Here is a 14,038-nt window from a genome sequence, read left to right on the forward strand (position 1 = left end):
CCAAAAAGTCATTTAAAGCTTTTTAAAAATAGAAATAGGCAAGAAATATACAAAAACAGGTATAGTTTCAACAAATAATAAAGTAACAAAATATCATATCATTGTCATAATCAGATTAATAAGTATTAAAAATATTGGTGATATCAAGTATTGGTGACTGTGAAAGGTACTGGGTATTTATAGACTCTTTTTCTTCATCTTGTTAAAGTAGTCCCTTTAGCATATCTTGCAATGCTGGTTTGGTGGAGGTGTATTCTTTCAGCTTTCTTTTGTCTGGGAAACTCCTTATTTTGCCTTCCATTTTCATTGAGAGCCTTGCTGGGTAGAGCAGTCTTGATTGCAGGCCCTTACTTTTCATTACTTGGAATATTTCTTGCCATTCCCTTCTGGCTTGTAGTGTTTCTGTTGAGAAGTCAGCTGCTAGCTGTATTGGAACTGCCTTATATGTTACTTCCTTTTCTCCCTTGCTTCCTTTAGGATTCTCAATTTGTTTTTGATATTTGTCATTTTAATGATGATGTGTCTTGGAGTGGGCCTCATTGGGCTCCTCTTGAATGGGACCCTCTCTGCTTCCTGGACTTGTGTGACTTTTTCTCTCCTCTGATTTAGTAAGTTTTCCATCATTATTTTTTCAAACAGGTTCTCTATCCCTTTCTCCTCTTCTTCTCCTGGTATCACTATTATGCGGATATTATTATGTTTCAGGTTGTCCTGCATTTCCCTCAATGCCTCCTAATTCTTTTTGAGTCTTTTTTCATTTTCTTGCTCTTTCTGGGAGCTTTTTTCTACCTTATCCTCCAGCTTGCTGATTTGGTCCTCGGCTTCATCTAGCCTGCTTTTGATTCCTTCTATTGTGTTCTTCAATTTAGAAACTGTATTGTTCATTTTGTCTTGTGTCTTAGTGATCGTTTCTATGTCCTTCTTCATGTTGATATAGTCTGCAGTAAGTTCCTCATAGTTTCCCTATGTAGTTTCTGGTAATTCTCTCTGAGCTCACTAAGCTCATTGAGCTTCCTTAGAACCGTTGTTTGGAACTCAATATCTGATAATTTACTTGCCTCTATTTCATTTAGTTCTCTTTCTGGGGATTCCTCCTTTCCCTTTGATTGGGGGATGTTTCTTTGTCTTCCCATTGTTTGTGAGATTTCTTTTTTGCTTCTGCTTCTTAAATTGATCTGTCTTGATTTTCTGACTTTGTGGTGTGAACTTCTATAGTAGGAGACTGCTATTTTTTTCTTTCTGGATTTGCCTCTGATGATGTCAGATGTTGTCCCCATCTGACCTTATGCAGTCTGTTCAAGACTTGTAGGAATCTACTGTCTATGGTTGCCTCCTTAGCTGTTAATCTAGTCCCTCTGCACTCAGCAGTCAGGCTTAGGTACCACTGGGCCAGGGCAGAGTCCTACCTGGGGGCAGGGTATTGGGTCATCTCACACTGCTGCCACTCAGGAGACTGGTCTGCCTGAGCACAGTTTCTGCTGTTCTATGAGGGATGAGTCAGCACCAGGACCCCACCAGCTACTCTCTCCGTTCTCTCCCCAAAGCCTCCTTCCCCAGTCTCTCCCTAGGCGTCTCTAGCCCACTCTGCCCCCGCCTTTGCAAGAGACCAGAGTGAGTGGTTGGAAATAAAAATTTATGCATTAGCCCTTTAAAAAGCTCTTTTTGTCTCTAGCCCCCAGTCTCTGGCAGAGAGCAACCCTGTCGCTTTTGGCAGCTGGTATCTGAATACTCTTTGGGCTCTGGTGCTGTAGACTGGAGATCCCCGCTTATGGTTTAGACCCTGCTCTTCTCAGGGGGATCCAACTCTCTGTTTCAATATCCTTCTGATGCTGTTGCCCGTGGGCACCCCGTCTGCCTTCTAGAGTCTGTACCACACTCCTTACCAGTTAGGTTGTGCTAAAGCTGATTCTTCTCTCTGTCCGAGGTTATAAAGCTCCTCTCTTGCTACTGTTCAGCTGTTTGTTCCAGGTGATTTCTCCACAATTTAGTTGTAATTCCAGATTGGTCCTGAGAGGAGGTCAGTGTGACTTCCATTCAGTCTTCTGCCATCTTGATTTCTCACTACCGTACCTGTAATGTCTAGCACAGTGTTCCTAATGTTGTCTGGAGTGGTTTAGCTGAAAACACTAGTCTTTAGCTGATATTTTAATTTCTCTCATGTTAATCCCCTTCCAAGATAGTTTGTTATGAAATTGAAGAGTGGTGTGTTATATTGTTTTTTATTAAATATTTTTTGTTGTTCTATTACAGTTGCCCCAATTTCTCCCCCTTTGCTCTCCTCCTCCCATCCCTCCCCCTGCTCCCATAGTTGTTTTCCCCACTCCCTTGTCCATGTCCATGGGTCATTCATATATGTTCTTTGACTAATCCCCTCTCATTATTTCTACATTTATCCCCCTTTCCCTCCCCTATGGTCACTGTCTGGTGTTATATTGTTAAACAGGTTTGTCTTATGAGATCTACTGAGGACCCACCCCATGGCCTCTATCTCACAGTGATATCCTGACTATAACATGTAAGAACAAAAGCCTTTACCCAGACAAGTCTTTGTAGACTCCTGTTTGGTTCCCAATAAACTTCCAAGTAAACACAATGGAAGGCAGCAGATAGGTAAACTTATATATTGTAGATATTTCCTTTTAGTTTATAGATTCTATTTTATTTCATTATATTTTATTTTTATGATCAGGATGTGTGGAGTGAGAGCCGAGGAAGAACAGAATGGTAAAAGACACAAAGCTTTTATAACTAGTTAAAAGGACATTTTAGTATATTAGTCCAGGGCAAAGGATGAGGATGATGAGAGAGGTGTGGAATCAGCAACCTTTAGGAGATGGAATAAACAGGGCTTGGTGATTGATAACCCACCTAAGGGATGTTCTTGGCGCACCCAACTCAGGTGATCAAGGTGACTGTACCACTGTGTGTCACAGGACTCCTACTGCATAAGGCCAAACTACCAAGACTGGGAGTCATAGGACATCTACCTAATATATTGAAAAAACAGAAAGAGACAACAAAAAGGGGAAGACAAAAAAATGCCCCAAATGAAAGAACAGGGGAACTCCCCAGAAAAAGAGCTAAACGAAGAGGAAGCCGGTGATTTCTCAGATACAAAGTTAAAAAAATGGTTATAAGGATGCTCAAGAAACTTAATGAGAACTATAACAGCATGAAAAAGAACACAGAAGGATCCAATATGGCGGACGAGTAAGTGGAAGCTACACTAACCTCCCAGGACCAATCTGGAATTACAACTAAATTGTAGACAAATCATCCTGACTAACCAACTGAACACTAACTGGAGAGAAGCCTTATAACCAAGGACAGACAGAAGAAACCACTTCACCACAATGAGACTTGGAGGGTGTCCAGAGAAAGCATGAGAGGGCTGGCTGGGCTCTCACAAGTGGCAGCTGAAGTGCCAGAGGGATATTTCAGCAGCTGGGGGGTTCCCCCTGAGAAGTGTAGGTCTAAACCCCAAGCTTGGTTCCTAATCTGCAGCACCAGAGTCAGAAAGGAACCCAGATAACATCAGCTGAGAAAAGCAGCAGGGTTTCCATCTGCTAAGGAGACACGGCTGGAAACAGAGAGAGCTACTTAAAGAGACAACACACAAAATTTTCTTTGCAGCCACCTACACTGGGGGATACAGCAGAAGGAGGATAGAGTGGACTAGACATGCATGAGGAGAGTCCAGACTGCTGGCTCTGGGGAGAGAACTGAAGGAACAGCCACTAGGATCACTGTACTGAGTCATTGCCCATACTTTGAAAGCCATCATCTCAGGCAGAGCACTGCTCTCCAACTTGTATCATCCTAAGGGGAAGCAATAGACCTGCTCCAGAAATTACTCTGCCCCACTCTGTGGTGCTTAAGCTGGGCTGATGATTACAGCTTGATGAGTTTTAAAACTGATCAGTTTAACAACTAAAGTGGAAAATATAAAGAAGCAACCAAAAGACAAAGACAAAGAAATAGACCCCAGACTTCCGGCCAAGATGGAGGCATAGGGAGATACACATTGCCTTCTCACAGAACCAAATGAAAGACAACAAATTTAAAAACAAAAAATAACCAGTACTGCCAGAAAACCAAACTGTATGGAAGTAAAACAATCAAGGAGCTGAAGAAGAAACACTCATCCAGACAGGTAGAAGCAGCAAAGACGGGCAGCCAGGGTGGAGAGGATGTGCAGGAAGGCGGTGGCTGGAGGACTGGGTGGGTGAGGTGGCAGCTGTAAGACTGGGTGGTCCCACATTTGTGTGTGGATAAATCATGAGGAACAGCTGGGGTGTGAGACCGACCGTGCAATCCAGGGTTCCAGTGCGGGAAAAGAAAGCCTCAAAACCTCTGGAAGTAAAAACCTGTGGGGGTTGTGGTGGCAGCAGAAACTCCCAGCCTCACAGGAGAGTCTGTTGGAGAGACCCACAGGGTCCTAGAATGTATACAAACCCACTTACCTGAAAATCAGCACTAGAAGGGCCCAATTTGCTTGTGGGTAGCAGGGTAAGTGGCCGAAAGCCAGCCTGGAGCTGAGCAAATAGCACTGTTCCTTCTCAAGCCCCTCCCCCACAGACAGTGTCACAATGCAGTGACCTGATTGCCCTGCTCTGGCAAACACCTAAGGGTCTGCCCCTCCCACGTAACAGGAACACTGAGAAAAAGAAATGTGGCCCAAATGAAAGAACAGATCAAAGCTCCCAAAATAGAACTAAGTGATGAACAGATACCCAACCTATCAGATGCAGAGTTCAAAACACTGGTAATCTGTATGCTCACTGAATTGGTTGAGTATGGTCACAAAATGGAGAAAAAAATGAAGGCTATGCAAAGTGAAATAAAGAAAAATATACAGGGAACCAACAGTGAAGAGAAGGAAACCAGGACTCAAATAAATGATTGGAAGCAGAAGGAAGAGATAAACATTCAACTAGAACAGAATGAAGAAACAAGAATTCAAAAAAATGAGGAGGGGCTTAGGAACCTCTGGGACAGCTTTCAATGTCTCAACATCTGAATCATAGGGGTGCCAGAAGGAAAAGGGGAAGAGCAAGAAATTGAAAACTTATTTGAATAAATAATGGAGAACTTCCCCAATCTGGAAAAATAAATAGACTTCTAGGAGATCCAGGAAGCTCAGGGAGTCCCAAACAAGTTGGATCTAAGAAGAAACACACCCAGACACATCATAATTAAGTTACCCAGGGTTAAAGATAAGGAACGAATTTTAAAAGCAGCAAGAGAAAAAGGTACAGTTACCTATAAAGGAGTTCCCATAAGACTATCAGCTGATTTTTCAAAAGAAACCTTGCAGGCAAGAAGGGGCTGGAAGAAGTATTCAAAGTCATGAAAGACTAGGACCTACATCCAGGATTACTCTATCCAGCAAAGCTATCCTTTAGAGTTGAAGGGAAGATAAAGTGCTTCCCAGATAAGGTAAAGTTAAAGGAGTTCATCATCACCAAGCCCTTATTATATGAAACATTAAAGGGACTTATCTAAGAAAAAGAAGATCAAAAATTATGAACAGTAAAATGACAATAAAATCACAACTATCAACAACTGAACCTAAAAAACAAAAAACAAACTAAGCAAATGAGTAGAACAGGAACAGAATCATAGAAATGGGGATCAGAGGAAAGGGGGAGGGGGAAGAATAGGGGTAAAGGTACAAGAAATAAACAGCATAAATAGTAGGTAGAAAATAGACAGGGGGAGGTTAAAAATAGTATAGGAAATAGAGAAACCAAAGAACTTATATGTATGACCTGTGGACATGAACTAAGAGGGGTGATCCTGGGGAGAGGGGCAGTGCAGGGTGGACAGGAATAAAAGGGATGCAAAAAATGGGACAACTGTTATAGTATAATGAATAAAATATATATTAAAATAAATAAGTAATTTTTTAAAAGGGTGTTAAAAAAATAGACTCCAAATGACAGAACAAGATAATTCTCCATAAGAAGAACTAAATGAAATGGTGGCAAGCAATTTATCAGAGAGTTTAGAGTAATGATTCTAAGGGTACTCAACAGCATGAAAAAAGACATAGAAACCATAAAAAAGGACCAGTCAGAAATAAAGAATGCAATATCTGAAATAAATAATACACTGAAAGGAATAAACAGTAGATTAGATGAAGCAGAGGATTGAATCAGTGATTTGGAAGACAAGGTAGAAAAAAAGAACACCCAGGCAGAACACAACAGAGAAAGAAGACTTAAAAAATGAGGAGAACTTAAGAAACATTTTGGATAACATGAGATGTAGCAACATTTGCATCACGGGAATACCAGAAGAAGAAGAGGGTGAGCAAGGGATTGAGAGACTATTTGAGGAAATAATGACAGAAAACTTCCCTAATTCGGTAAAGGAAAAAAAATACTGAAGTCCAGGAAGGTCAAAGAGTCCCAGACAAATTGGACCCAAGGAGGCCTACACCAAGGAACATCATAATTAAAATGACAAGGCTTAAAGACAAGGAGAGATCTTAAAAGTCACAAAGGAAAAGTAGGTAGTTACCTACAAGGGAGCCCCAATTAGACTGGCATCTCATTACTCATCAGAAACATTTCAGGCAAGAAAGGAGTGGAGTGACATTTTCAAGGTGAGGAAGAGCAAAGACCTACAGCCAAGGCTATTTTACCCAGCAAGGCTATCACTTAAAATTGGAGGAGAAATAAGGAGTTTCCGAGACAGAAAAAGCTAAAGGAGTTTGTTAACACCAAACCAGTTCTGCAACAAATGTTAAAGGGCTTGATTTAAGAAGAAGAAAAAGAAAAGAAAGAAAAACCACAGGAAAACAGATTAACAATAAAATAGCACTACATACGTATCAATCTGTATTCACCTTAAATATAAATGGTTTAAATGTTCAAACTAAAAGACATAGGGTAGATGAATGGATAAGAAAACAATACACATATATATATACTGCCTTCAAGAGACCCATCTCAGATCAAAAGATACACACAGACTAAAAGTAAAGGGATGAAAAAGATATTTCATGCAAATGGAGAGCAACAAAAAAGCTGGCATAGTATTTATATCCAACAAAATAGACTTTAAAACCAAGGCAAATGGTTTTAAAACAACTATGTGACATTTACACAATAGAATTGTATTTGGCTGTAAAAAAGAATATTTTACCCTTTGTAACAACATGGATGGACCTGGAAAACATTATGCTAAGTCAAATAAGCCAGTCAGAGAAAGACAAATACCATATGATTTTACTCATATGTGGAGTCTGATGAACAAACTCAACAAGCAAAACAAAGACAGACTCTTAGATGGAGAGCAGATGATAGTTAGTGGGGTGGTAGTTTAGGGGTGGAGGGATTGAGCAAAAAAAGAAAAAGGACTATGGACATGGACAACAGTGTGGTGACTCTTAGAGGGTGGTGGGTATAATGGGACTAAATGATAATGGAAAAAATACAATAAAGATTATATCAAAAAAAGAAAGAAAAAGAACATAGAAACCATTAAAAACCAGCTATAAATGAAGACTGCATTAACTGAAATGAAGAATACACTGGAAGTGACTAAAAGTAAGTTGGATGTAGCAGAGGATCAAATCAGTGATTTGAAAGACAAGGTATGAAAAAAAAAATCAGAGCAGCCAAAAAAAAAAAAAAAAGAAAAAAGAAAAAGGATTTTGAAAAATGAGCATAGTTTAACGGGCCTTTGGGACAACATGAAGTGTAACAACATCCACATTACAGGGTAACCAGAATGAGAGAAAGGGATTGAGAACCTGTTTGAAAAAATAATGATGAAAACATCCTTAAGCTGATGAAGGAAGTAGACATACAAGTCCAGGAACAGCAGAGAGTTCCAAATAAGACAAACCAAAAGAGGCCTACATCAAGACACATTGTAATTAAAATGCCAAAGGTTAAATACAAGGAGAGAATCTTAAAAGCAGCAAGAGAAAAGCAGCTAGTTGCCTACAATGGTGTTCCCGTAAGACTGCCAGTTGATTTCTCAAGAGAAACATTTCAGGCCAGAAGGGTGAGGCATGAAATACTCACAATGATAAGAAGCAAGGATCTATAACCAAGACTACTCTATCCAGCAAGGCCATCTATCAATAAGAATTGAAGGAGAAATAAAGAGCTTCTCAGACAAGAAAAAGCTAAAAAAGTTTGTTACCACCAAACCAGTATTGCAAGTAATGTTAAAGGGGATGCTTGAAGAAGAAGAAAGAAGGAGAAGGAGGATGGGACAGAGAAAGAGAGGAGGAGGAAGAGGAGAAGAAAAAGAAGGAAGAGGAGGAGGAGAAAGAATTAGAGAGAAAGAAAACATAGGTATAAAGAAAAGAATGGCAATAAATAAGTACCTATCCAACAATAACCTTAAATGTGAACTGATTAAATACTCCAATCAAAAGACATAGGGTAGCTGAATGGATAAGAACACAAGACCCATATATATACTGTCTACAAGAGACCTACCTTAGAACAAAAGATATACACAGACCAAATATAAAGGGATTGAAAAGATATTTCATGTGAATGGAAAGAGGAAAAAAAACTGGGGTAGCAATATTTATATCTGACAAAATAACCTTTAAAACAAAGGCTATATAGTAAGAGATAAAGAAGCACACTACATAATGAAAAAGGGAGGACCCCAACAAGAGGATATAACCCTTGTAAACCTTTATGGAGCCAACACAGGAGAACCTACAAAGCAAATCTTGATGGATATAAAGGCAGAGATCGACAGAAATAAAGTCATAGTAGGGGAATTTAACAGTCCATTGACATCAATGGATAGATCTTACAGACAGAAAGCCAAGAAGGAAACAAAGAAAACGATGGTAGGTCAGATGAATTTAATTGATATCTGCAGAGCATTTCACCCCAAAGAAGCAGGATATACATTCTTTTCAAGTGCACATAGAATAGCTTCTAGGGTAGACCACATATTGGGACACAAAACAAGGTCAATACATTTAAAAATATTGAAATAATCACAAACATCTTCTCAACCACAACGGTATAAAATTAGATATCAAAAACAAGGAAAAAACTGAAAAACAAGACATGGAGTCTAAATAACATGTTACTAAACAATGAGAGGGTTAACAATGATATCAAGGAAGAAATCAAAAGATACCTTGAAACAAATGAAAATGAGAACACAGCAACCCAAAATCTATGGGACACAGTGAAAGCAGTTGTTAGAGGGAAATTCACAGCATTACAGTCTCATCTCAAAAAAAAAAAAAAAAAAGGACACAAGGAAAATCTCAAATAAACACTCTAACATGACACTTACAGGAGCTTGAAAAAGAACAACAAACAAAGCTCAAAGTGAGTAGAAGGAAAGAAATAATAAAGAGCAGAGCAGAAATAAATGAAATAGAGCCTAATAAAATAATATAAAGATCAATGAGACCAAGAACTGGTTCTTTAAAAACATAAACAATATTGAGAAACATTTAACCAGACACATCAGGAACAAAAGAGAGAGGACCCAAATAAATAAAATAAAAATGAAAGAGGGCAAGTAACAACTGACACCAAAGAAATACAAAAGATTGTAAGAAAATATTACAAACAACTATATGCCATCAAACTGGACAATTTGGAAGAGATGGATACATTCCTAGAAACATACAATCTTCTTAAGCTGAATCAGGAAGAATTAGAGAATCTGAATAGACAGATTACAACTAGTGAAATTGGAGCAGTAATTAACAAACTCCCAAGAAACAAAAGCCCTGGACCAGATAGCTTCACAAGTGAATTTTACAAAACATTCAAATAATAACACCTATCCTTTACAAACTATTCCAAAAAATTCAAAAGGAGGGAAGACTTCCAAACTCATTTTACAAGGCCAGCATTATCCTGGTTCCAAAACAAGATAAAGACACTACAAAGAAAGAAAATTATAAGCCAATATCCATGATGAACATAGATTCCCTTTTAAATTTGTTATTTTAAAAGAGAAATACTTATATTTTATGCTTATAAATTTATCAAAATATTTTATGATTTCTGTCTTTGGAGATCTTCATTCTAAATTAAATAACCAGATCCCATATTATCCAGAACTTATTTTGCTATATATACTTTTTTACATTTCAATTTCAAATTCATCTGTTAGTACTTTTGGTGTAGGGTATAAGTGATGTAAGGATCTAACTATTTTCCTTAAAACTTTTGCTAGTTACCTATTTATGCATAAGATTTCTTATGGTTTCTACATGAAACATACTATAAATAAATCCAAACCAAATATATAACAATACTGACTAACTGTCCAATGCTTCTAGGAAAAGAAAGTCCAATTTTAATTAGGTGCTGTGATGGAACGTGAGGGCTAAATGGAGACAAACCTGTACAGAAAACCCTGTACAGGGTTGATAGTCATCCAGTTTGTACTTAAATGGCCTCACCAATTGTTTCTGGCTAGTTCCAGTCTGATGGGGTAGTGCCCATCACTTACTGGGTGTTAACAGTTTTAAAATATTATTCCTGCAAGTATATGTTTTTTAAAGAAAACAAAGCAGAATGATCTTTACCTGATTCCTCAGTTTCTTTTGTTTCCGTTGTTTCTTCTATTTCATCATCAGACATCTCCATTTCTTCTTCTCTCCTGATTCCCATTAATTCATCATTATGTATGTTGCGAATTTCCTAAAGTTAAAAGGTACTCATTTTAGGTAGGAAAGCCATGAAAATGTTGAGAAAATGAACAGAGTTAAGGACAAGATAAAGCTGGTTTTTTGACATATAACAAAATTTCAGAATACTCAAGATGCAGGCAAAGGGGCATGTTGTGGCTGAAATCATCTCAATAGGACAAAACCGATTTTGTACACTCTGTCTTGTATAACGCTTCCTTTCCATACCCAGAGCTCTGGCAGTTGTTGATTCTTGTATCCTTCCTGTATTAGAAAGCACTGTTGGCCATGAATGACCTTTCACCTCTTCCTCATATGAATTTCTGGACTTTCCCTTAAGCTTTCTTCCATCTTCACCTTCCTATGTAAAATCTTTTAATTTTATTGCTTTCCATCCTCTTCCCTCTCCTCTTACAGGTGTATTCAACAGAACTCTTAATCACACTTTTGCAGGTTTAGAAGTTACAGCAAAAATGAGCAGTCAGGAGTGAGCTTTTATCAGGCCGCCCCTTCCGCAGGTAATAACTATATTTAAGAACAAAACAAAAAAACAAACCAAACCCCTAACTACTTAATGGCAGTGGAGAATGAACAAAAGCAGGCATATTCTGAAGAGGAGCTGACATTTGGAAAAAGGGTGTGGGCCTTCCAGTTTTTAAGAGCCTTATAGTAGTCTGAAAGCAGGTCAGAGTTAGAACCTCTGGCCTGTGAACCAAAGGATTGCTGGTTCAATTCCCAGTTAGATCACATGCCTGGGTTGCGGGCCAGGTCCCCAATAAGGGGTATGCAAGAGGCAACCACATATTGATGTTTCTCTTCCTCTCTTTCTCCCTCCCTTCCCCTCTGTCTAAAAATAAATAAATAAAGTCTTTTTTTTTTTTTAAAGACTGCCTTAAAAAAAAAAAGAACCTCACAGGTTGGCTAAATTTTTAATAGAAAAGCCAGTCTTTAAAACCTAAAGAAATCAAGAAGAGAGTTCAGGGTAACACCACAGCCACAGGAAAGTGAGGAGGGAAGTCTTAGAAAGGAGACAGCCAAAGATAGAGAAATTCAAAATCTGTGTATAACATCTGTTCAAATTTCTGCATGACCCCTGAACCACAAAAGCACAGTGCAAATTCCAAACAACACAGCTAACACGGAAAGAACTGAACTGAGTCTTGAACTGCAATCTAAGACAGAGAATTTTCACCTTGTCTCTAATTAAGTAAATTGACCATTAAAAAAAAGGAAAACAAAGGCAACATTCTTGGAAGAACATAAGAGAATCCAAAGTCTTAAAAGAAAAAATATTCACAATATGCAGGAAAATCCCCAAATTACTTGGCATACAAATAACTAGGATTAGATGATTCATTCTTGAGAGAAAAGACAATCAACGGAGACCAAACTTGAAATCAACCAGATATAGCATTTAGCAGACAAGGAGTTAAAGAAGCTAGTATAATTATCTCAGTGATGTAAAGGAAATATGCTTATAATTAATGAAAAGACAGAAAATCTTAGCTGAGAAATAGAAAATGTAAAAAGAACCAAATGGAAATTCTAAAACTGAAAAATACAGTATCTGAAGATATCTGAAATAGAAGTAATTGGATGAACCTAAAAGCAGAATAAAAATTATAAAATAAAAAGAACAATACAAATTTATCCAATCTGAAAAACAGAGAGAAACTAACTGGAATCACAGAAATAGGAGAGATTAAATCATTCAAAATCTTTGAAGAAAAAACAGATGAAGATTTCTCAAATTTGATGAAAGACATTACTTTATATATTCAAAGAACTCAGTGAATCTTAAGCAGGATATTTGTCAAAAAAGTATGCCTAGGAACACCATAGTAAAACTACTGAAAGCTATAGAGAAACTCTTTAAGTTTATTGTGATCGCCATTTCACAATATATTTAAGTAAAGACATGCTATACATCTTAAACTTATACATTGCTGCATATCATTTTTATCATACGAAAACTGAAAAAAAGAGAAATCATCAAAGCAGCCAGAAAAAATAACATTATATGCAGGGGAACTATAATTTGAATATTTTGTTTTTTTTCAGAAATAATAAATGCCAGAAGTCAGGAACAATTTCTTTAAAGTGCAAAAATTATAAGTATCTGTTTATTCAGAATCCTATATTCAGAGAAACAAAATCTTTCGAGAATGAAGATGAGAGAAATATATTTTCAGACGAATGTAAATGCAAGAATTTGTCACCCAAAGACTTGTACCATAAGAAATGCTGAAGAAAGTTCTTCAGGCTGAAAGGAAGTGCTGCCAGATGTAAATACAGGTCTTCAGGAAGGCATGAAAACATTAGAAATGATCAGGACCACACTGGAAAAGTCATTTTTTTCAAAAAGAGTAAACATGAGAACTGTGTACTTTGGAGCAGCTTGCAATCATTTAGAGGCCACTTGACGGCCGTTAGCAGTTCCACAACACTGAGCTGTGAATTCTTTTCCAGGTTGGCCCCAGATGGGCAACAATACAGGAAGTATCCAAAGTTGTTTGGTGAAAACCACTTTCATTTATAGGGATTATAAATATTTCAAATAGATTTTTATTAAAAATTAATGCCATAGTTAATCACTATCTAAACTAATACCCTCCTTTGTTATCCCTTTTTATCAGGAAGTAATGATATCTAAATTGTTAAGTTTTCACTATAGATAAATAAAAATACTCTTACAAAAGTGAGCTATTCAATGTTATTACTGATAAGAAATAATAAAAAATAGAAATACTAACATAGCATTCCTCATGTGCTACAGGGGCATAACTTAAAATAGAAGATAATGAGTTGTTTCAGAAAAATGAACCTTAAAGGGCTATGTCAAGAGTTCTAAATCTGCTTCAAACTCATTGTGCAGAGAAAAATAAAGAAATTGCTCATTTCTAAGAATTCATTCTATCTCATGAGTCTGGGTTTTAGTTATCATCAAAGAGCTGTTCCTGGAAAGTTGATTCTAATGAGGTTTGACACTCACAAATTCAAATATTGTACAACTTACCACATCAGGAGAAGTCATGGCTCTCCTAGTTGCCTAACAAGAATGTAGACTGTCAGAGGGTATAAGCAAAGACCAACCCTCAATTCACAACATGTTGTCTAATTCTAGGAAAGTTATTGTGTTTTTCAAGAGTAAATTGTGTTCATTACAGGGAAATATTCCAGGGTGGAAAGCTCTTACTGAGAGTTAAGATATGCCCTGTAGCTGCTCAGCATTCACAAAGCATGCTTTTGTTTCTACCTGGGCAAGAAAGCATAATCTCTTCTTAGAAGTGTAAAAAGTTTAATAACTAAGTGATACAGCTTATCTAGAGGTCTCTCATATCTTTTACAAAATCCCTAGAGATATAACATACCTACTGACAAATTTTACCTCAA

General features: G+C 37.5%; 1 protein-coding gene across 7 annotated transcripts in view; it reads right to left on the minus strand.

Annotated features, from left to right (window-relative positions):
* The window catches only part of ENOX2 (ecto-NOX disulfide-thiol exchanger 2), a 384,343-nt gene that overhangs the window by 39,843 nt on the left and 330,462 nt on the right, over positions 1-14,038 (minus strand). For all 7 annotated transcript variants that reach the window (XM_054577016.1, XM_054577017.1, XM_054577018.1 and 4 more), the window contains one exon: positions 10,544-10,658. In XM_054577016.1, coding sequence (XP_054432991.1) covers positions 10,544-10,658 — 115 coding nt within the window. The remainder of the gene's footprint in view (positions 1-10,543; positions 10,659-14,038) is intronic.

Source organism: Pteronotus mesoamericanus, unplaced genomic scaffold (genome assembly GCF_021234165.1).
Source record: "Pteronotus mesoamericanus isolate MK-2021 breed Mesoamerican mustached bat unplaced genomic scaffold, CSHL_Meso_final contig_40, whole genome shotgun sequence".
Classification (NCBI taxonomy): domain Eukaryota; kingdom Metazoa; phylum Chordata; class Mammalia; order Chiroptera; family Mormoopidae; genus Pteronotus; species Pteronotus mesoamericanus.